Source organism: Panthera tigris, chromosome C1 (genome assembly GCF_018350195.1).
Source record: "Panthera tigris isolate Pti1 chromosome C1, P.tigris_Pti1_mat1.1, whole genome shotgun sequence".
Lineage (NCBI taxonomy): Eukaryota > Metazoa > Chordata > Mammalia > Carnivora > Felidae > Panthera > Panthera tigris.
Window position 1 is genome coordinate 77,355,046 of NC_056667.1, and position 24,395 is coordinate 77,379,440.

General features: G+C 39.6%; 1 protein-coding gene across 1 annotated transcript in view; it reads left to right on the top strand.

Annotated features, from left to right (window-relative positions):
- Window positions 1–654: 654 nt before the first annotated feature.
- Window positions 655–24,395, top strand: part of EPHX4 (epoxide hydrolase 4) — a 46,651-nt gene continuing 22,910 nt past the window's right edge. Inside the window, exons 1-4 of the mRNA XM_007073402.3 lie at window positions 655–885; window positions 3,143–3,228; window positions 16,372–16,529; window positions 18,076–18,204. Of these exons, the coding sequence (XP_007073464.1) occupies window positions 655–885; window positions 3,143–3,228; window positions 16,372–16,529; window positions 18,076–18,204 (604 nt within the window). The remainder of the gene's footprint in view (window positions 886–3,142; window positions 3,229–16,371; window positions 16,530–18,075; window positions 18,205–24,395) is intronic.

Below are 24,395 nucleotides of genomic sequence, written 5' to 3' on the forward strand. Positions count from 1 at the left end.
GTCTTGCAAAGGAAAACTTACAGGGATGGAAAACAGACCAGGGGTTTCCAGAGGCGTGCCGTTGGAACCCGCGAGGCCTAGCTGGGCTGATAACCACCCTCAACCTTGTTGGAGAACATCAACACCTTCAGAAGAGTGTTAGGAATGAATAAAGTAATAACGTCTGTCATATAGTATGGAAATCGTTCACTGCCTCTCTTGGCCGCGCGCCCCCAGAATTCTCTGATCCAGAAAAAGGCCTAACGAAATGCCAGCAGTTAAGCAGGCAATGGGAGGACTTGAACACGGGTCAAAGTAAGAGCGGAGGATGATTTGGGAAAGTCTCACCTTCTTGTTCCCCACAGTTTGGCAATTTCGAACCGGGGTCTCACTCTGCGGAGGAAGGCCGGGCTCTGCCCTCGCCCAGTCCCGGGCGGAACCCGCAGGGCAGGGGGTCTGCCCCGCGGTGCTCCCGAGCAGGGCGCAGCGGCCCCGAGCGCGCACAGTGAGCGCGGAAGCCCGCGGCCGGGCCACGGGACGCCGGCCGAGCGCAGCCACCACGGGGTCCCGCAGGGAGGCGCGCCGCCGCGCCGGCTGTCTCGCTCCGCAGCCCGAGTGAGCGCCGCCGCTCCTGCGCCTCGGAAGGGCAGCGGGCCCCGCCGCCGGCCCCACCCGATGGCGAGGCTGCGGGACTGCCTGCTCCGCCTGACGGTCACGATCCGGTCCCTGCTCTTCTGGTCCCTGGTCTACTGCTACTGCGGGCTCTGCGCCTCCATCTACCTGCTCAAACTTTTGTGGAGCATCGGCAAGGGACCCGCTCAGACCTTCCGGAGGGTCGCCCGGGAACACCCTCCCGCGTGTTTGAACGACCCCTCTTTGGGTACCCACTGCTACGTGCGGATCAAGGTGAAGGCCGGCGCGGCCCGGCGGTATCGGGAGGGAACGTGACCGCCGCGAGAGCAGAGCGCGCGGGGCTGCTCCTTCCATGACGCCCAGCGTCCCTTAGGGTTCCTGGGTCTCGCCAGAGCGCGCGGCGGAGACAGGGAAGATACCAAGGGGAAGCAAGCGGGGCGAGGTGTGGCGGGACTGGGGTCGGGCGCGCGCGCGCGCGTGCGTGTGTGTGTGTGTGTGTGTGTGTGTGTGTGTGTGTGTGAGTGTGTGTGAGGTTGGGGGGGGGAGGGAGTGAGAGGGAGAGAGAGGAACTGAGAATAGGTTATGTGGAGGGTCTCTCATCAGGGTCCTATATATATTACTGTCCCCTCCTGCTCCACCACAGCAACCCAGAATAATTCTGCTCCCTGTAAGGGAAAGCTGTCTCGTGTCACCTTTTTGCCCTTTAGAACTCAGATCAGCTGTAGGGGATTGTTCCTAGGCACCCTACTGTCTCATGAGGCTGTCTTTGTCCAAATTTTAGAGATTGAAAGAGTAAATAGAGTAAGTCATTGGAAATAGGACTTTTATTCAGAGTAGCGGAATGGAGCGTTCGCAGATGACCTAACCAGTGTGAAACAATAAACAAATGGTATATGTTTGTGGGCAAGAAAGCAGACTTATGAAGTCAGAGACCAAAGGAGTGGAATAAAAAGCAAATGTCAACCATGCATTCAGACTGGAACTGTTCATGCTTGTCCCAAGCCTCCTGGCAGCCCATGGATATTCCATTTCCTGAGGCTCCAGGTGGTGAAGAGATACAGCTTTTCATGATGCACCCTGCAGTCTGACTCACAAGACTTTCAAAACTAGCTTCACATGAGGGGATATTTATGTCACCAAGTGGAGGATTCCTAATAGGAGCTAGAGTGTCCAGCAGCTAGAGTTCAAAAGACCACGGGCACATTTTTCTTACCCTTATTCAGCCTGGGGTTGATATGAGAATAAAAGGAATTAATATATGGGAGGAAAAAACTTTAAAAGACAACAAATAAACAAAAACTTAGAACAGCGCCTAGTACATGGTAAGTGCAATAAAGTATTTGTTCACTAAATCCAATCAAGTGGCCAAGATTCATCACCAATAACAGAAGTTACTGAACTTCTAGAAAGGCATTTTGCAATTGAGGGTAAAGTCAGGTTTGTTATCTGAGGAAGAAAAGCAGTGAGAAAGAATCATCTGGAATTCCTCATAATGCTTTTCACCTGACTCTGGCCACCCTAAAGAGTTGCCCCAGAGGCAGAACCATGGAGTGGAAAAGAACATTGTCCTGCAAGGTAGAAGAAAATAGGGTTCTGCTCACAGCCCTGCTCCCAACCACCTTTATGACCCATGTTCACATCTTTGAACTTCGGTTTCCTAACCTGTCAAAATGATGGGGTTGAATTAATTGACCTTTTAAGATTTCTTCACATCTGAAAACCCCTTTGCTTGGGTTACCTGATATAACACCCAGTCTCTGGGCTCAGCTTTTGGTTCTTGGTTTCTTCCTTCACTTCTTTCTGAGTTTTTGTTTTCTTTTCTTGCTTTTTTCTCCATTTTCCTCTTTTCAGCTTGCCTTATATTTGCTGTATTCCTGTCTCACCCCTATGCTTTTCCTTGGGCAGTTTTGTCTCCCGCATGCAGAGAAAAGTCTTGAGCACTCAGAGCATCCTGCTGTTAGAAATACATTGACATGACATGAGGAGCAGGAGGCAAAGGGAACGGTACATACAACTCTCAACTTAAAATAATAATGTGGGAAGGAGAGAACTAAAAATAAGGAAAGGAGGTGTGAATTATATAACTGATGGCACAGCTCTTGACGGGCAAGCTGAGAAAAGTACATGACTAGGAGGTAAACACGGCAGGAATATAAATTCAGATCAGAATTATTTACATGTCCTGCAGAATTTGAATGAGATGGAATGTGACACATCAGTAAGATGAAAGTCACAAATTGTGACACTGTTCCAGAAGCTTATAACATACAAATTGACCTTGTAAGGAGAACAAGACGGGAAGAGGGAAGGTACTACAAAGAGCAATGTTTAGAAAAGTAAATCTAATTTGCCCTATTAATAAATCATGGGACTTTTTTCCTTTTTGAAATTCAATAATATTTATTTTATTTCTTGATATTAAAAATAATGCAAGTTTTTTCTTTAATGAAATGGAAATACTAAATGCACTTACTTTGACAATCAACACAAGATATCACTAAAATTCCATGCCCTCTATTTTCTACTGCAGGATTCGGGGTTAAGATTTCATTATGTTGCTACTGGTGAAAGAGGCAAACCACTTATGCTGCTGCTTCATGGATTTCCAGAATTCTGGTAAACTTGCCAACCAGCTTTTTCATGTGCATTAAGGACTTGTCTTATCACAGTGTCATTGTCTTGTTATGACTTTTCATGGACCTTACTCTATGCCCACTTACCCAGTTATCCTTCCCTATGGTTTTCCTTGTATTCTAAAGGAACGTGCATGGTGCTAGCCTTTTTTTTTTTTTTTTTTTTTTGAGAACTAAAAGAAGTATGGTTTAGTGTTTCAAATTTCTGAACTAGCTACAAAACAGTTTTTATAGTATTTGCTGCCAGCAAAATACAACATTGGGTAGGAAAAGGAGATTTGGAAGAAACCAAAGGCATAGAGTGCCTGTTTATCTGGAAGCTTTGGGTGAAGCCTGGGGTAAGAGGAAGGTGGAGAGAGAGGAGAGGGCTCATGGAAATTGAGAATGAACTATTTCCCAGCACATAGCAAAAGGCTCATATGAATGCAGGACAAATGAAAGACCTGAATATTTCACATTAGGAAAAAACCTATAACCAAAAATACATAGTTGTTAGTTACCTAGGAGAAAATATTCTGTTCTCCTTTGAACCTGAGTACAGATGAAAACAACCTATGATTAAACTTTTAAAAAATGGATATCTTGGGATGCCTGGGTGGCTCAGTCGCTTAAGCGTCTGACTCTTGGTTTCAGCTCAGGTCCTGATCTCACAGTTTGTAGGTTTCAGCCCTGTATCAGGCTCTGCATTGACAGTGTGGAGTCGGCTTCAGATTCTCTCTCTCTCTCCCTCTCTCTCTCTCTGTCCTCTTCTTTCTCTCTCTCACAAATAAATAAATAAACTTTTTTTTTTTTTTTTAATGAATATCTTCCTGTGGGGGCGCCTGGGTGGCTCAGTCGGTTGGGTGTCTGACTTTGGTTCAGGTCATGATCTCGTGGTTCATGAGTTAGAGCCTGCTGACAGCTCAGAGCCTGGAGCCTGCTTTGGATTCTGTGTCTCCCTCTCTCTCTCTCTCTCTCTGCCCCTCCCCCACTCACGCTCAGTCTCTTTCTCTCTCTCAAAAATAAATAAAAACATTTTTAAAAATTTACAAAAATAAATATCTTTTTAACCAATGCTACATATGGTGGTAAAAGAAAACTGGATTTTTGATAACACAGAGCTATGATTTTGAGACAGTTCACAAACCATAAAAAAATGGATGAAAAATCATCATATTCTCTGAGCTGACAGAAAGGCAGAATATATGGTATCTTTTTAAAGGTCTGGGACAATGCCCTGTCCCCAAATTTCTCCCTTATTATCACTCTTAACACCTAGAATTTCACCATTACATATTCTGCACCTCCTTCGCAGTTTTAAAGACTTTGTGTTATCCAAAGTCCTGATTAAAAATGTACGTGGTTCTGAAAGAGGTCTGGCCCTAATACACTTCAGTTAACATTTTATCAGTCAAAGAGAGTTTATTAATAAATACATTGAGAATGCCAGCACACTAGGAAGTATTAGGCATTGAAGAAAAGAATGGGGGATGGCAAGACCCCATTTACCTCATCATTTTTCCAGAGCAAAAAGGCTATAGATGTCTTTTTCTGAGATATTCCCTTCACAAAGATTTTCCTCCCCTTGGATTTGCCTACATGAATAAACATAAGTCGTTTTCATGTTAAACTTTTATCTGTTCTTCCATCTGGAGACAACTTAATTAGGTGGTAAACAACCCAGTGCAATTTAAGCATATGTATGTGGACTCGTTTAGTGGAGTGCTTGATATGATTGGCTCACAGTAAGATGTAAGTCTGAAGCCTTAGTCAAATCTGCATAAAGTAACATGGGCGGTGAATTCTGGCTTAATCACTTACTTGCTGCAGGATCCTGCACCATCATCTGCAATAATCTAGCAGAGCTGTTGTGAAGATAAAGAAAGGCAAAATATGCAGAAGGCCTTTTACATAGCCCCAGAGAATATTCTGTAAATGTTTCCTTTTCTTCCTTCATTCCCATTCGCTCAATGTGGAGATCTATGTGCCAGCACTAATGTCCTCCATGCATTTATTAATAAAGTCCCTTTTACTGATAAAGTATTAACTAAAGTGCTTTGAGATCATACCTCTTTGAGAGCTAGCTGCATTTTCAATCAGGACTTTGGATGATACAAAATCCTTAATATATTTTTTAATGTTTATTTATTTTTGAGAGACAGAGACAGAGTGTGAGTGGGGGAGGGGCAGAGAGAGAGGGAGACACAGAATATGGAACAGGCTCCAGGCTCTGAGCTGTGAGCACAGAGCCCAATGTGGGGCTCAAACTCGTGAACCAACAAGATCATGACCTAAGCCAAAGCCAGATGCTTAACCAACTGAGCCACCCAGGTGCCATCCCTTTTTTTTTTTAATATTTTTTTTTCAAAATCTTTAAAATTTTAAAGGAGGTGAAGAATATGTGATAGTGGAATTCTAGGTTTAAGAGTGATAGTAAAATAATGGAATATTACTTGGCGATCAAAACGAATGAAATCTTGCCATTGGCAATGATGTGGATGGAGCTAGAGTGTATTATGCTAAGTGAAATAAGTCAGGGAAAGATGAATATCATGATTTCACTAATACATGGAATTTCAGAACCACAACAGATGAACATAAAGGAAGGGAAGGGAAAATAAGATTAAAAAAAGAGAGGGAGACAAACCATAACAGACTCTTAAATACAGAGAACTGAGGGTTGCTGGAGGGGTGTGGGGGAGGATGGGCTAAATAGGTGATGGGCATTGAGTAGGGCACATGTTGGGATGAGCATTGGGTGTTATAAGTAAGTGATGAATCACTAAATTCTACTTCTGAAATCATTATTACACTATATATTAACTAACTTGGATTTAATTTTTAAATAAAAGTGATAGTAATGAAGAAATTTGGGGACAGGCCATTGTCCCAGACCTGTAAAAAGATAATTTTCTGATTCTGGCGATGATGATGATGATGATGATGATGACAGTTAACATTTACTGACCATTTATTGTGTGCCAGGCACTCTTCTAAGTGTTTTGTGTAGATCATCTCATTTAAACCTAAGGCACACCTTGTTTTTGAACTTCAGAGCTAACCTCTACTGCTTGTTCTTGGTATATAGGAATGATAATTATCTGATAATATACACTGGTTTTCATCTTTCAAATTTCACACTTTATAGAAACATTCAAGAGGGTGTTAAAAAGTTAGCTAACAATGTTAGAACACCTCACCTTAACATTTTGGATCATCATTCTAAATAAAATTCATGATCTGTTGGGGTAGGGGTTGATATTTAACTTTTTAGAGAGAAAGATTTAAAAGCTATTCTCTCTCTTCACCCCACACCAACCTCAGTAAGTGTCCATGTTCTTTATTCTCCTGGAACTTTACTTCTTACATGTGGAACAGTCAACTATTCCTACATAAAATAAAAATAAACCTACAGCCTCTTGAACCATTTGGTAATTGTTTCAAAGAGCAATTAGCACAGACTCTTAAATACAGAGAAATGAGGGTTGCTGGAGGGGTGGGGGGGGATGGGCTAAATAGCAAATAGCAGTGATACGCTTTCAATTTAGGACAGTAGATGCATTCTGTCATATTTTAAGAATGATACTTTTTTGTACATATTTCAGAGCATTATCCCATTATTTACTCTTGATAAGAGTTCTTTTGCAAAAGAGAAATGCCTGGTGGTTCTTGTACATGTCCTCTAATCTTCAGTGAGTGGGACAGCCTAGAAGAGGCCTGGCACTGGCCCCTGGACACCAGTCCCATTTGCACCAGTAAAGTCAAGTCTTGGATGTGTTACTCCAGGAGATTTAAAAACAACAACAATGAACTCCTGATAACTTGGTGACTCAAATAGAGCATATTGAATTTATTGAGCTTTGCCCAGCTGTTAATCTGAAAGCTACCCATTTGTTCAGGGAAAGTCCTAAAGCAACTACAAGGACATTGCTGGAAATCAGACACCTCAGTTTGACTACATCATACCCTAAACCAAGACCTCTATGTTGAGTCTTACTTTGTCTTTCCTTCCAATCAAATTACCACTATTACCTATTAGGAATCTAGTCAATTCCATTCAGTACTCCATTCAGAAAAAAGGCAGATTCAGAGTTTAGGACAAAGCTGTTTTGATTAAGCCACTTCAAGTCTCTCTCTCTTGGCGTTCCCTTCTCTTTTTCCCAAAGCCCCTTCTCTGGCATTTTCATCTTTTTTTTTTTTTTTTAAGTTTATTTATTTGAGAAAGACAGAGACAGTGCTAGTCAGGGAGGGGCAGGAAGAGAGAGTGAAAATCCCAAGCAAGCTCCAAGCTGCCAGTGCAGAGTCTGATGCAGGGCTCAAACCCACAAAACCGTGTGATCATGACCTGAGACAAAACCAAGAGCTGGACACTTAACTGACTGAGCCACCCAGACACCCCATGTCTCTATCTTCTTTAAAAGCCCAAAACAGCAAAACAAAAAACTTTGACATTTCAAGCCAATGTAAATTTCCTTTATAAGTGTAAATAGGGATGCGTGGGTGGCTCAATTGGTTAAGTGTCCAACTCTTGATCTCAGCTCAGGTCATGATCCCCCACTTGGCAGCTTGGAGCTTGCTTGGGATTTTCTCTCTCTCTTCCTGCCCCTCCCTGACTAGCACTGTCTCTGTCTCTCTCAAATAAATAAACTTAAAAAAAAAAAAAAAGATGAAATGCCAGAGAAGGGGCTTTGGGAAAAAGAGAAGGGAACGCCAAGAGAGAGAGACTTGAAGTGGCTTAATCAAAACAGCTTTGTCCTAAACTCTGAATCTGCCTTTTTTCTGAATGGAGTACTGAATGGAATTGACTAGATTCCTAATAGGTAATAGTGGTAATTTGATTGGAAGGAAAGACAAAGTAAGACTCAACATAGAGGTCTTGGTTTAGGGTATGATGTAGTCAAACCGAGGTGTCTGATTTCCAGTTCTGGGTTTGAGCCCCACATCGGGCTCTGTGCTGACAGCGTAGATCCTGCTTGGGATTCTCTCTCTCCCTCTTTCTCTGTCCCTCCCCAACTTGCTCTTCCTCTCTCACTTTCTTAAAATAAATAAACTTAAAATAATTTTTAAAATAAGTGTAAATATTATTCCTCTATTAATAAAGTTTTGCCTAAATACACATAAAATTATAAGCTTATCTGTAGATCGAGTAGATCAGAATATTTGATACTGTGAAAACAAAATAATCCTAAATTGGCAATGTGTGTCAGAATGATTTTAAACAGAAAAGCACTATACAAATGCAATATATTATCTGTATTTATCATTATTATCTAAGAATAGCTATTAAGAATTGGTGACATTTAATATCAGATGTTACATGGAAACAATAAAAATTCTGGGTGTTCTTTCTTAAAAGCTGAAGGAAACATCAAACAGATACATCTATGAGACTTTTAGCTAAATTATCCCAAAATAAAATTGTCAGAAGATGGTTTTTCTCCCACTCTCTCTCCACCTCAATTTGCATTGCTTTTAAAAATATTTGGAGCTGATGCAGGCAGTTTCTTTGATTTGTCTTCATCACCAGCTGTATGGAATACATTCGTCATTACTCAAGTGCTGAGGCAAGGGAGGGCTCTTCGTACACACAGCTGAGCAGAGGCTGATGACTGTGGCCTTTTTTCTGTTGTGAAGGGGAAAAGGATATTTTACATCTGAATGTGACTAGCCTGGTAAACCAGGAGCCCTCTTATGTCAAGAGTAATCACTAGGAAAGAGGTTGCCTTTTCAAAAGTGTCTTCTGCTATAACCTAAAGGCCCTAGAAAAAAAATGTGGATGAAAATAGCTAGCTTTATTTGTAATATTTTTAGGAGTTACTGATTTTGTAGTATGTTTCATTTCTGTGTCGGGGGTCGTTTTTGTTTTATATCATATGAATGAAATGCCATCAGTCTATCACTGGGGTGATTTCTTTTTCAGTTTAAAGTGTGAATCAAATATGCTTTATTTATGAATTCTGGGAAGATAACTTTTTTTTTTAACTTGCCATTTATTAAGATAGCAGCTGCCCTATTTCTTTTTTTTAAATAAGTGTATTTATTTATTTTGAGAGAGAGAAAAAGAGAGAGAGCGAGCAGGAGAGGGGCAGAGAGAGAGAAATAGAGAATCCCAAGCAGGCTCCACGCTGTCAGCACAGACCGGGATGTGGGGCTTGAACTCATGAACTGTGAGATCATGACCTGAGCCGAAACCAAGAGTCAGAGGCTTAACTGACTGAGCCACACAGGTGGCCCACCAGATGCCCTATTTCTTAGAAATGTTTAAGACATTGTTTGGTTCTGCTCATGGATAACAGCAATAGGTGAATTTATTTGTAAGACAGTTTAAATTATTAAGAGAATGAAATACACAGGTATTATGTTTGCAAAATCTCTAATGAAATTTTAAATGCAAAATATTGCAGTATTCTACACATTACTTTGAGTCAGATTTCTGCCTTGAAATCTCTAATTAAATAAATTTTGGGGGGTGTCTGGGTGGCTTAGTCAGTTAAGTGTTCAACAGTGGTCTCATGGTTCATGAGTTCGAGCCCCGCATCAGGCTTTCTGCTGTCAGCGTGGAGCCTGTTTTGGATCCTCTGTCCCGCACACACCACCCCCGCCCCCCCGGCCCCCGCTTGTGTTCTCTTTCTCAAAAATAAATATTTAAAAAAATTCTTTTTTTTAATGTTTATTTTTGAGAGAGTGTGTGAGCAGGGGAGGGGCAGAGAGAGAGAGAGAATCTGAAGCAGGTTTGGCACTGTCAGCTCAAAGCCCAATGAGGGGCTTGAACCCACGAACTTTGAGATCATGACTTGAGCCAAAGTCAGATGCTCAACTGACTGAGCCACCCAGGTGCCCCAACTAATTAAATGAATTCTAAATGAAGACACAGATACTTATTCAAACAATGCACATTTTCATGGACACTGAATAGAAATTTCCCAGCAGGAGCTTGGGAACTTTAGTTGTCATTGTCTCACGGTTCAAGCTTTATTGAACAACTGGTATTTCTAGCACTGTCGGGGCTTTCATTCGTTAGTTGTTTCACTTATTCAACACATCTTTACTGAGTGCCTACACTAAATATTCTGAGAGCTGAGGGAGCTCCCAATTGTGTGGAAGCACCAGACACCCCCGGTTCATTATAACACACAGGCCCAGTATGCTGAAAAGTGTATGTACAAGTGGGATAGTGTGAAGGGGCACCCTACCCGCCTGTAAAGGTGGGGGGCCTGGGAAGTCTCCGGGAAGTGGACATGCTCAGCGTAAGGAGTTCAGTGAAGGGGAAGAGCAAGGATTGTGAGGAGGAGGGGAATGGTGGAGAAGGATGATGTTTCAGACAAAGGAAATCAGGTGAACAAAGTCAAAAGCAAAACGCAACACCGCGTTTATTCACTGCAAGTGCCTTACCAGTAAGGGCAGTGTACCGTGGACTCAGGCCAGACTACCAGGGTTTGAATCCTGGCTCTGCTATTTGCTAATTCTGTGACCTTTGGGAACACAGTTAACCTCTCTGTGTTTTTGTTTCTTTAGCTCTAACGTGGTAATACCTACTTCATAGTTTCGCTTTGAAGATCAACATCACTGTATGTGAAACACTTAGAATTGTGCCTGGCATGTAGTAAGAATGATATAAATGCGAGCTCTTTTTGTTAGCTAGCGAACGACAAAGACTATAAAGTAACCAGGCTGGAAGATTGGGCAGTAGTCAAACCTTACAGGTTTTTGTCTGCCGAAATGACGAGCTTGGGCTGCATGTTATGAGTATGGGTATACCTTGTTTTATAGTGCTTCACAGCTACCATGGTTTTTACAAATTGAAGGTTTGTGGCAACCCTGTGTCGTGCAAGTCTGTTAGAGTCACTTTTCCAAAAGCATTTTCTCACTTTGTGTCTCTGTATCACATTTTGGTAATTCTTGCAATATTTCAAACTTTTTCATTGTTATAATCATATTTGTTATGGTGTTCGGTGATCAGTGACTTCTGATGTTACTACTGTGATTGTCTTGGAAGAGCTACAAACCACACCCACATGAGATGGTGAACTTGATACATGTGGTATGTGTTCTGGCTACTTTACCAGTAAGCCACTCCCCCATCTTCCTCCCTCTCCTTGGGTCTCTCTTTCCTGAGACACAACAATATTGAAATGAGGCCAATTAACAACCCTACAAAGGCCTCTAAGTGTTCAAGCGAAGGGAACAGTGGCACATCTCTCACTTTAAATCAAAAGCCAGAAATGATTAAGCTTAGTGAGGAAGGCATGTCATGAGCCAAAATAGGCCAAAAGGTAGGCCTCTTGTGCCAGTTAGCCAAGCTGTGAATACTATGAAAAAGTTCTTGAAATTAAAAGTGCTACTCCAGTGAGCACACAAATGATAAGAAAGCAAAACAGCCTTGTTTTCGGTACGGAGAAAGTTGTAGTGGTCTGGATGGAAGATCAAACCAGCCACAGCATTCCCTTCATTCAAAGCCTAATTCAAAGCAAGGCCCCAATTCTCTTCAATTCCTTGAAGAATGAGAGAGGTGAGGAAGCTGCAGAAGAAAAGTTTGAAGCTAGCAGAGTTTGGTTCATGAGGTTTAAGGAAAGAAGTCATTTCCGTAACAGAAAAGTTCAAGGTAAAGTAGCAAGTGCTGATGTAGAAGCTGCAGCAAGTTATTGAGAAGATTCAGCTCAGATAATTCATGAATGTGGCTACAATAAACAATAGGTTTTCTATGCAGACAGGTAGCCTTCTATTGGTAGAAGATGTCATCTAGGACTTTCTTAGCTAGAGAGAAAAGTCAATGCCTGGCTTCAAAGCTTCAAAGGATAGGCTGACTCTCTTGTTTCTAATATAGCTGGTGACTTAAGAAGTTTAAACCAATGCCCATTGATGATTCTGAAAATCCTATGACCCTTAAGAATTGTAAATCCACTCTGTTTTCTGTAAATGGAACAACAAAGTCTGGATAACAGCACATCTGTTTACAACACAGTTTACTGAATATTTTAAACCCACTGTTGAGACCTATTGCTCAGAAAAAAAGGATTTCTTTCAAAATATTACTACTCATTGACAATGCACCAGGAGTCACCCAGGAGTTCTGATGGAGATGTACAACCAGATTAATGTTGTTTGTATGCCTGCTAACACAATATCCATTGTGCTTCCCATGGATCAGGAAGTTACTTAGACTTTGAAGTCTTATTATTTAAGAAATACATTTCATATGGCTATAGTTGCCATAGATAGTGATTCCTCTGATGGGTCTGGGCAAAGCGCATTGAAAACCTTCTGGAATAGTCCCATTCTAGATGCCATTAAAAACATTCATGATTCATGGGAAGAGGTCAAAATGTCAACATGAGCAGGAGTGGAAGAAATTGATTCCCACCCTCATGGATCACTTGGAGGGGCTCAGGACTTCAATGGAGGAAGTAACAGGTGTGGTGGAAACAGCAAGAGAACTAGAATGGGAAGTGGAGCCTGAACATGTGACTGAATGGCTGAAATCTCATGATAAAACTTTCATGGATGAGAAATTTCTTCTTATGGATGAGCATAGGCAGTGGTTTCTTGAGATGGAATCTACTCCTGGTGAAGATGCTGTGAAGATTGTTGAAATGACAATAGAGGATTTAGAATATCACATCAACTTAGTTGATAAAGCAGGCAGGGTTTGAGAAGACTGACTCCAATTTGGAAAGAAGTTCTACTGTGTATAAAATGCTATCAAACAGCATCCCATGCTACAGAGTAATCATTTGTGAAGAGTCAACTGATATGTCAAACGTCACTGCTGTCTTCTTGTAAGAAATTGCCACAGCCACCCCAGCCTTCAGCAACCACCACCCTGATAAGTCAGCAGCCATCAATATTGAGGTAAGACCCTCCAGCAAAAAGATTACAACTCACTGAAAATTGAGATGATGGGTAGCACATTTTTAGCAATAACGTATTTTTTCTTTTTCTTTTTCTTTTTGTTTAATTTTAATAACACTTTTAATTTTAATTCCAGTGTAGTTAACACACTGTGTTAGTTCCAGGTGTACAATATAGTGATTCAACAGTTATATACAAGCAATTCTTGCTTTTATTCTTTTTTTAATGTTTATTTATTTTTAATAGAGACAGAGAGAAGGGGAGGGGCAGAGAGAGAAGGAGAGAGAGAGACAGAGAAGTGGGGGGAATCCCCAGCAGGCTCCAAGCTGTCAGTGCAGAGCCCAACGCGGGGCTTGATCCCACAAACCATGAGATCATGACCAGAGTCGAAGTCAGATGCTAAACTGACTGAGCCACCCAGGTGACCCACAAACAATACTTTTTAAATTAAGGTATATACATTGTTTCTTAGGCATAACTCTATTGCACACTTAACAGACTACAATGTAAACATAACTTTTATATGCACTGGGAAACCAAAAATTCATTTAACTTACTTTATTGTGATATTTTGCTTTATTGTAGTGGTCTGGAACCAAACCCACAGTATGTCTGATATATACATGTAATAGGGATTCAAGAAAAGATGTTAAATAGGGAAATTACATGGCAGAGTTTGTTTTTACAACCTCCCTCTGGTTTTGTAGAAGATAGAGCTAAGGGGAATGAAATACAGGTAGATCAATCGATAGGTTGCTGCATTAATGGAAGCCTGAATTAAGGTAATGATAGTAGGGATGGATGGGAAAAGTGATTAAATAAATATTTAAAAGGTTAAATCTGCAGAACTTTATTGATTGGGAATGAGATAATCCCTAAAGAGGGAAGAGTTGGGCCTCAGTTACAAAGACATAAAAAAAAATCAATTGAAAATTTTAAGTAAGGCTAATGAGAAAAATAATATCATATGTGTTGACAAATGAGTATCTTTAAGGAAACAAACTGCTTTATTTGTTACAGCCCAGAGACACAATTAATAGCATTGCTATGACCTCACTAAGAAACACACTTTTTATTATTTTAACATTTTCAAATCTGTCTTAATTGGTAATGCTTTTGTAGATTTTCACAAATGATAGATATTCTAATAACAGATCATAGATTCTGTATCCATGTCTGACACTCTTCCTGATGACCTGTTGATGTAAAATACATAATTTGTTTCATTGATCTTACTGCTTTGTGTCCCTTGACATTGAAGTCTCTCTCACTATTAGTTTATAATCTCAGATCCCTGTATACACTTGCCTATTGCACTCCAAAAATCTTTTCTCGCAGTTGGCTTGTGTCAGATAATTCTACACTCTTTCCATGAACAGATATGCATGCAGATCCATTTTTTAAATGCATATTTGAAATTCCACAACATGTGAGTCACTTTGAAAAATTCATGTCTTTTTTTTTTTTTATCTGTTTGTTATTCAAATGATTTTGCTTATTTGAAGAAAATCTCACTGACCAGGGTGCCTTGGCTGGCTCAGTTGGTAGAGCATGCAACTCTTGAATCTCAGGGTCGTAAGTATGAGCCCCACATTGGGTATGGAGATTACACAAAAATAAAATCTGAAAGAAAGAGAGAGAGAGAGAGAGAGAGAAAAGAAAGAAAGAAAGAAAGAAAGAAAGAAAGAAAGAAAGAAAGAAAGAGAAAGGAAGGGAAAGAAAGAAAGAACAAAAGAAAACAAAAGAAAGAAAAGAAAAGAAAATCTCACAGATCTCTATATTTCGTTCAATAATGCAGTTCCATGACCAAGCAAAGGGGGGTTACCTGGCCCTGCAGAGGCCTCCAGGACCTGGCAAGAGCACTCTGGCCATTCTAATTGGTCAGTGCCGGTGCCATTTTGGCTGTTAAATGGTTTTTTTGTTTTGTTTTGTCCTTAAAGTTTATTTATTTTGAGAAAGAGAGACAGTGCTCATGCACACAGCCAGGGGAGGGGCAGAGAGAGAGAGAGAGAGAGAGAGATAGAGAGAGAGAGAGAGAGAGAGAGAGAGAGAGAGAGAGAGAGAATGAATCCCAAGCAGGCTCCCTGCTCTCAGCATAGAGTCTGTCGCAGGGCTCGATTCCACAAACCGTGAGATCATGACTTGAGCCGAAACCAAGAGTCAAATGCTTAACTGACTGAGCCACCCAGGTGCCCCTGTTAAATGTTTTTAATATCACACTTGTTTGTACTCATTCAGGATCTTCTCCACAGAAGAGTTTGGTTTTAGCAAACAAAGGTTTATCTCAAGCAGCTGTTCTATTGGATTCTTTTAGTGATAATCTTTTTTAAAAATCTTCAGACTTTTTCATCTATAAGTAAATTATGATTACTAAAATGTGGATCCATATTTACAGTGGAGTAAAGTGAATAAAATCTACTTTTTAGGGAAATATATCTTCATCTCATAAATGTTTTTTTTTTAATGAATTACATGGTCCTGCAATACAGAAGCATTTGTAAGTACAGATTCCCTGATAGTTGTCAGCATTATTTAAGAAAAGCTTAGAAATTGATTTCTTGAGTACATATGGAAGTATATTGGTTTTAGGGGCACCTGGGTGACTCAGTCAGTTAAGCGTCTGACTTCAGCTCAGGTTATGATCTTGCAGTCCGTGAGTTCGAGCCCCGTGTCTGTCTCTGTGCTGACCGCTGGCATCCTGGAGCCTGCTTCAATTCTGTATCTCCCTCTCTCTGCCCCTCCTCCACTTGCACTCTCTCTCTCTCTCTCTCAAAAATAAACATTAATTTTTTTTAAAAAGAAGTATATTGGTTTTAATATCAGATATTTTGTAGTTTCTATAAATATTGGCCCTTTGTTATATCCCACTGGATCTGGTAAAAAAAAAAAAAACAAAAAACAATAAATTTTAATAAAAAACAGCAATGTGCCCTTCTCAAACATGTCCCTTCCTCTGGCTCACACACAGCTATATAACCTTTCTTTTATTTTTTTTAATGTTTATTCTTGAGAGAGAGAATGAGCAGGGAGGAAGGGCAGAAGAGGGAGACACAGAGTCTGAAACAGGCTCCAAGCTCTGAGGTGTCCGCACAGAGCCCGATTCAGGGGTTCAAACTCATGAATCATGAGATCATGACCTGAGCCCAAGTCAGACGCTTAACCAACTGAGCCACCCAGGTGCCCCTACATAACCTTTCTTAATATAAAAAGTTTCTTACAGTTGTCCACTTAGAAAAGCTGTAATGTAACTCTTTGGATTAGTTACTGCGGTATTCTTAATGTTTCTTATTTCCTGCAGGTATTCTTGGCGTCACCAACTAAGGGAATTTAAAAGTGAATATCGAGTTGTAGCACTTGATCTGAGAGGCTATGGAGAAACAGATGCTCCCGTTCATCGAGAGAATTATAAATTGGACTGTCTAATTACAGATGTAAAGGATATTTTAGACTCTTTAGGTAGGTCAGTTAAAAAAAAACACAGTATTAATCCTTTTTAAGGGACTAACAGTCAACAAACTGAATTGGTAACCTCATTTCTTGGGAGGAAGCCTTTTCCATTTACCTGAGCTGTTGTCTGGATCCTGTCACCATGGTTTCGAGTGTACAGCTGAAAATATTTATAGAGGAAAATGAAAATAATACTATTATTTCAATATGGAATGACTATTCAGTCCACCAGCCAAGAATAACTTTAAAATTTGTTTTTAAAAATAGATCTAATGTATGCAATTTATTATTTTCAGAACTAATTATTAGAAATTTGATACTTGTACTCAGAAAATTTATTTCTTCAGAACCCACATCTAACTACTCATTTAAAAATGTTATAAGATACAGAAGCACTTGCACTGTCTTTCTTGTATTGATTAGCTAGTGCCACAGTATTACTGTGTAACAAACATCCCAAACGCAGTGGCATATAGCCGTAGGCATTTATTCATATTCTTATGGATATACAAGTCAAGTGTAGGCTGGACCCCTGGGTCTTTGCCTCAAGTTACAGGTCTTGCTGGGACTGGCTTCTCCCTCTGAGTTAGACTGGAGCCCAAGCTAAAGGGGAGTAGCTACCTGGTGGTAGCTCTTTCTCTTCTCCTGGCAATGGCAGAAATGGCAAAAGGATGAGCCCAGCTGCGGAAGCATATTTCAAGTTTCTGCTTGCAGCTTATTGGTCAAAGCAAATCATATGGCTGAGCCCAAAGTCAAGTCATATGCCCACCATACCACAGCAAATCACACGGCTAAGTCTCATATCAAAGGGGTCATAAGGTATACTCCTTTTATGGCAGTGGGGAGAGGGGAGGAGTAAATACTTTTTAACAATAATTGAATCTGCTACACCTCTTTTGACTAAAATCCAGCTGCTACCATGGTATGTTAATGGAGCCAATATAGTGAGAAAGCCATTAAATCAAATTAAAGCTCTTTCTACAGTAATCTAATGAGAGCATAGGTCAGGCCAATATTCTAAGAAGAAAAAAAAAATGAATGAGGTCTGGGGGTGTCAATGCAGTGTTGTCATTTAGTCTGATTACAATAAAATAGACTCAAAGACATTGATTTCTGACAGCCATATTTCATTCATCTTTTGTGATGATTCAGAGTTGGCCTAAATTCATCTTCATGCAATTTTCTAGGCAAATCAATGACATAATCTTGCTTATGACCGAATTATGTGTAATCTTTACCATGGTTTCCCAAACTCAGTTTCGTGGGACAAGAGCTGGGCTAGCTGTTTCTGATTTTTTTTTCATATAGATTCCTGGGAGAGATTCTAAATCTGTAGGTCTAGAATGGAGGTTGGACACCTAAATTTTCTAAAAAGTTACTTAGGTGGTTCGTACATACAGGTTTTGGAAACACCAAACTCAGTATCTGCACTAAGTGCCTAATTACAGTCGGGTTATGGGAAGATTATTTTCAGAAGTGTACCCATTTTACATGAGGTAATAATGCATCCACCTATTTCTTTTCAAAGATGTCAACATTTTTTTCTCCGTTACAGGATATAGCAAATGTGTTCTTATTGGCCACGACTGGGGGGGAATGATTGCTTGGCTAATTGCCATCTGTTTTCCCGAAATGGTGATGAAGCTTATTGTTATTAACTTCCCTCATCCAAATGTATTTACAGGTGAGTTTAAATTTTCATTAAAACATCTTTGTTAATGTGACAATTCACTATTGTCACTGACACTTTGGATTAAAAACAGCAAAATTTGAATATCAGTATTTTTTTCATTAAATGACTAAAATATGGTATTAGCACATGACAATGTCAGATACCTTGGCTTTAAATATTCTTCAAGAGCCTGATAAATTGTAGCTTCATATTTGCTAGCATAATTTTATTTTAATTTTTTGAAGGACATTTTACTGCTAACTTGGAGAGGGATAAAGGGAAAAATGCAGTGACACTATTTTGACAGTAATGAATCTTGACAACCTAGACGTAAATTCTCCTCTTGCCTGACTGCTTGGGCTATCAGGAATGACAGCATTCTTTAAAGCTGCAGTTCTCAAATTTTTGGTTTCAGGACTCCTTTATACTGTTAAAAATTATTAAAGACCCATTTAGTTTGTGTTTATATGGGTTACATATATAAATATTTACTATATTAGAAATTAAAAATGGGAAAAAATTTAAAATTCTTTATTAACTCATTAAAAAATAATAAATTCAGTAACTGTTAACATAAATAACATTTTAATGAAAACTAACTACATCTTCCAAAACACAATTTTAGTGAGAAGAATGTCATTGCTTTACATTTTTGCAAACCTCTTTAATTTTTGGCTTAATAGAAGACAGCTGGATTCTCACATCTGCTTCTACATTCAATCTGTTGCAATATGTTGTTTTAATTGAAGTATATGAAGAAATCTGGCCTCACAGATTTGTAATTGGAAAAGGGACGAGTATTTTGATAGCCTTTTCAGATAACTGTGGATTTTCTTCTTTAATACTACACCAAACCCAAAAATTGGTGATTTCTTAAAGGTTAGTAACAATGTAGAATCCAATGTCACATTAATGAGATTTTCGTACTGTTACATTAAAATCCATTAGTCTCTTTAGCACTTTGAATGGATTTTTTTACCCATGCATGATTTTGCATCATCATGCAGTGGACGATATTGGTTCATTGAGTTATGCAGATCTTCCATAAGTTGACGTATTTTGTAATATTATACCAAAGAACCCACATTCATTAATATCACCCCAATTTCATCAAAAAGTCATTGAGTATTGCAAAGCTGTCATGCTCAAAGTAGCAAATAAATGCTTCCAAACTTCTAATTTTCATTTGAAAGCTTGAATTTGGTCATTGGCAACAAATACTGTTGATTGTTTTCCTTCAAGTGACAGGCTCACTTCATTCATTTTCAAGAGACTGTCAGATACTGAAGTCTGACTGATGATAATTTGTTAGTCATCCATTCATGTAAAAATGGTATTCCATAAAAAATGCAGCTAATTCAACTAATCAACGCAAAGAACTGCAGAAATGCTATCCCTCGAGACAACCATTGTATCTGGGTGTTCAACAGAACTGCTTTATGTGTTCTTTGTGTTTCATCTTGGTACCCGAAAGCTGTGTACACAAAAGTTGAAATTTAAAATTAGTGGTTTTTGCTATTTTATCTAGAACATTCCTAAGTGAAAATGGCACCTAAGTTTATGTATTTCTGTATTTGTTTGCTGCAAATGTGTGGTGGTGAAGAATATAATGACTACTCGTATTGTTCAGTGTCACTGTCTTGGTTTGTGCTCAGGCAGCAATGGCTTTATCTACCATTGCTTTGGTACCATGAGCACAAATCTCAACCAGATGAGAAAAGCTAATAATGTCTGAGTAGTGTAATGAATCTTGGGGATTCCCAGAGGTCCACATGGACTATACTTTGAGAACCTCTGCTATAAAGGGAACTCTTAAAATCTTCAGAGTGTTCAAAGACCTGTGAACCATTACTAGGCACATTTTTATTTAGTTTTGGAAAAAATTATAATCTTGTCCTGTTTACCCTTGTCAAGTTTTCAGGTACTGCTTCAGGAGCTTCAGGTGCTGCTGTTACCCTCAGCAGCCCACTAGGGAACAAAAAACTCAGAACAACATATATCTAGGTTGGAAACATGACTACATAAAAGGGAAAAGGGAACATGACTACTGAAATATTGTACAATATAAATGTAGGAGTTGATTTTTGGATATACCCAATTGTCCTATGTCTGTTGAGGTGACAAGATGGATGCTTAGGCTTCAAATATCAAACTGAGATGCACTAGACTGTCCTTAGTTGCATTAGGTAGCAGAAGTTGTGCTACCTGCTTAAGCCATTGATCGGGACCCTTGAATAAATGTTATTGTGATGTTGCTGTATGGACAAGTTGTAATTGGTCATTTCAGGAAGAATATTCTTGGAATATTTCTGGAACTGTTTTATCAATAATAAGTTCAACCCTAGTCAGGTTAATACAAAGTCTTCAAGAAATATGCCTATATTTTCTGCTTAATTATAGTGATATCTCTTAATGCAGGGCTGAATAAATTTTGTTCAATGATGATTTTACAAAAAGTATAACATAACGATGCTCCACTTACCTGAGAATTATAGTTCTAAAATTTCCAACCATGTTATTAAATATAGTTACAAAATTAGAAATAAGAAAAAATTACCTCTATAGCAAAGAAAATTTTAAAAAAACAGTGCAAAAGAAACAAGTATGCACACTTGATATGTATGATTACACTACTCTCCAGTTTAAAGATTCATTGTCTTCCCAAAGCACTTAAAGTCCATATCCTCTGGCCCTCCTTGACTGGACTTCTGCTTTGCTCTCTGATTCATCTCATGCCACCTCCTTCTCCTCATTCACTACACCATCCACACTGATGTTCTTTCTGCTTCTTGAATGTGCCAAGCGCAGGACCTTTCTGTGCCTTTTTTTTTTTCCAATATATGAAATTTATTGTCAAATTGGTTTCCATACAACACCCAGTGCTCATCCCAAAAGGTGCCCTCCTCAATACCCATCCCCCACCCTCCCCTCCCTCCCACCCCCCATCAACCCTCAGTTTGTTCTCAGTTTTTAACAGTCTCTTATGCTTTGGCTCTCTCCCACTCTAACCTCTTTTTTTTTTTTTCATTCCCCTCCCCTTGGGTTTCTGTTAAGTTTCTCAGGATCCACATAAGAGTGAAACCATATGGTATCTGTCTTTCTCTGTATGGCTCATTTCACTTAGCATCACACTCTCCAGTTCCATCCACGTTGCTACAAAAGGCCAGATTTCATTCTTTCTCATTGCCACGTAGTATTCCATTGTGTATATAAACCACAATTTCTTTATCCATTCATCAGTTGATGGACATTTAGGCTCTTTCCATAATTTGGCTATTGTTGAGAGTGCTGCTATAAACATTGGGGTACAAGTGCCCCTACGCATCAGTACTCCTGTATACCTTGGGTAAATTCCTAGCAGTGCTATTGCTGGGTCATAGGGTAGGTCTATTTTTAATTTTCTGAGGAACCTCCACACCGCTTTCCAGAGCGGCTGCACCAATTTGCATTCCCACCAACAGTGCAAGAGGGTTCCCGTTTCTCCACATCCTCTCCAGCATCTATAGTCTCCTGATTTGTTCATTTTGGCCACTCTGACTGGCGTGAGGTGATATCTGAGTGTGGTTTTGATTTGTATTTCCCTGATAAGGAGCGACGTTGAACATCTTTTCATGTGCCTGTTGGCCATCCGGATGTCTTCTTTAGAGAAGTGTCTATTCATGTTTTCTGCCCATTTCTTCACTGGGTTATTTGTTTTTCGGGTGTGGAGTTTGGTGAGCTCCCCATAGACTTTGCATACCAGCCCTTTGTCCGATATGTCATTTGCAAATATCTTTTCCCATTCCGTTGGTTGCCTTCTAGTTCTGTTGGTTGTTTCCTTTGCTGTGCAGAAGCTTTTTATCTTCATAAGGTCCCAGTAATTCATTCCTGCCTTTAATTCCCTTGCCTTTGGGGATGTGTCGAATAAGAGATTGCTACGGCTGAGGTCAGAGAGGTCTTTTCCTGCTTTCTCCTCTAGGGTTTTGATGGTTTCCTGTCTCACATTCAGGTCCTTTATCCATTTTGACTTTATTTTTGTGAATGGTGTGAGAAAGTGGTCTAGTTTCAACCTTCTGCATGTTGCTGTCCAGTTCTCCCAGCACCATTTGTTAAAGAGACTGTCTTTTTTCCATTGGATGTTCTTTCCTGCTTTGTCAAAGATGAGTTGGCCATACGTTTGTGGGTCTAGTTCTGGGGTTTCTATTCTATTCCATTGGTCTATGTGTCTGTTTTTATGCCAATACCATGCTGTCTTGATGATGACAGCTTTGTAGTAGAGGCTAAAGTCTGGGATTGTGATGCCTCCTGCTTTGGCCTTCTTCTTCAAAATTACTTTGGCTATGCGGGGCCTTTTGTGGTTCCATATGAATTTTAGGATTGCTTGTTCTAGTTTCGAGAAGAATGCTGGTGCAATTTTGATTGGGATTGCATTGAATGTGTAGATAGCTTTGGGTTGTATTGACATTTTGACAATATTTATTCTTCCAATCCATGAGCAGGGAATGTCTTTCCATTTCTTTATATCTTCTTCAGTTACCTTCATAAGCTTTCTATAGTTTTCAGCATACAGATCTTTTGCATCTTTGGTTAGATTTATTCCTAGGTATTTTATGCTTCTTGGTGCAATTGTGAATGGGATCAGTTTCTTTATTTGCCTTTCTGTTGCTTCATTGTTAGTGTATAAGAATGCAACTGATTTCTGTACATTGATTTTGTATCCTGCAACTTTGCTGAATTCATGTATCAGTTCTAGCAGACTTTTGGTGGAGTCTATCAGATTTTCCATGTATAATATCATGTCATCTGCAAAAAGCGAAAGCTTGACTTCATCTTTGCCAATTTTGATGCCTTTGATTTCCTTTTGTTGTCTGATTGCTGATGCTAGAACTTCCAACACTATATTAAACAACAGCGGTGAGAGTGGGCATCCCTGTCGTGTTCCTGATCTCAGGGAAAAAGCTCTCAGGTTTTCCCCATTGAGGATGATGTTAGCTGTGGGCTTTTCATAAATGGCTTTTATGATCTTTAAGTATGTTCCTTCTATCCCGACTTTCTCCAGGGTTTTTATTAAGAAAGGGTTCTGAATTTTGTCAAATGCCTTTTCTGCATCGATTGACAGGATCATATGGTTCTTATCTTTTCTTTTATTAATGTGATGTATCACGTTGATTGATTTGCGAATGTTGAACCAGCCCTGCATCCCAGGAATGAATCCCACTTGATCATGGTGAATAATTCTTTTTATATGCTGTTGAATTCGATTTGCTAGTATTTTATTGAGAATTTTTACATCCATATTCATCAGAGATATTGGCCTGTAGTTCTCTTTTTTTACTGGGTCTCTGTCTGGTTTAGGGATCAAAGTAATACTGGCTTCATAGAATGAGTCTGGAAGTTTTCCTTCCCTTTCTATTTCTTGGAATAGCTTGAGAAGGATAGGTATTATCTCTGCTTTAAACGTCTGGTAGAACTCCCCTGGGAAGCCATCTGGTCCTCTACTCTTATTTGTTGGGAGATTTTTGATAACCGATTCAATTTCTTCGCTGGTTATGGGTCTGTTCAAGCTTTCTATTTCCTCCTGATTGAGTTTTGGAAGAGTGTGGGTGTTTAGGAATTTGTCCATTTCTTCCAAGTTGTCCAATTTGTTGGCATATAATTTTTCATAGTATTCCCTGATAATTGTTTGTATCTCTGAGGGATTGGTTGTAATAATTCCATTTTCATTCATGATTTTATCTATTTGGGTCATCTCCCTTTTCTTTTTGAGAAGCCTGGCTAGAGGTTTGTCCATTTTGTTTATTTTTTCAAAAAACCAACTCTTGGTTTCGTTGATCTGCTCTACAGTTTTTTTAGATTCTATATTGTTTATTTCTGCTCTGATCTTTATTATTTCTCTTCTTCTGCTGGGTTTAGGCTGCCTTTGCTGTTCTGCTTCTATTTCCTTTAGGTGTGCTGTTAGATTTTGTATTTGGGATTTTTCTTGTTTCTTGAGATAGGCCTGGATTGCTATGTATTTGCCTCTCAGGACTGCCTTCGCTGTGTCCCAAAGCGTTTGGATTGTTGTATTTTCATTTTCGTTTGTTTCCATATATTTTTTAATTTCTTCTCTAATTGCCTGGTTGACCCACTCATTCTTTAGTAGGGTGTTCTTTAACCTCCACGCTTTTGGAGGTTTTCCAGACTTTTTTTTGTGGTTGATTTCAAGCTTCATAGCATTGTGGTCT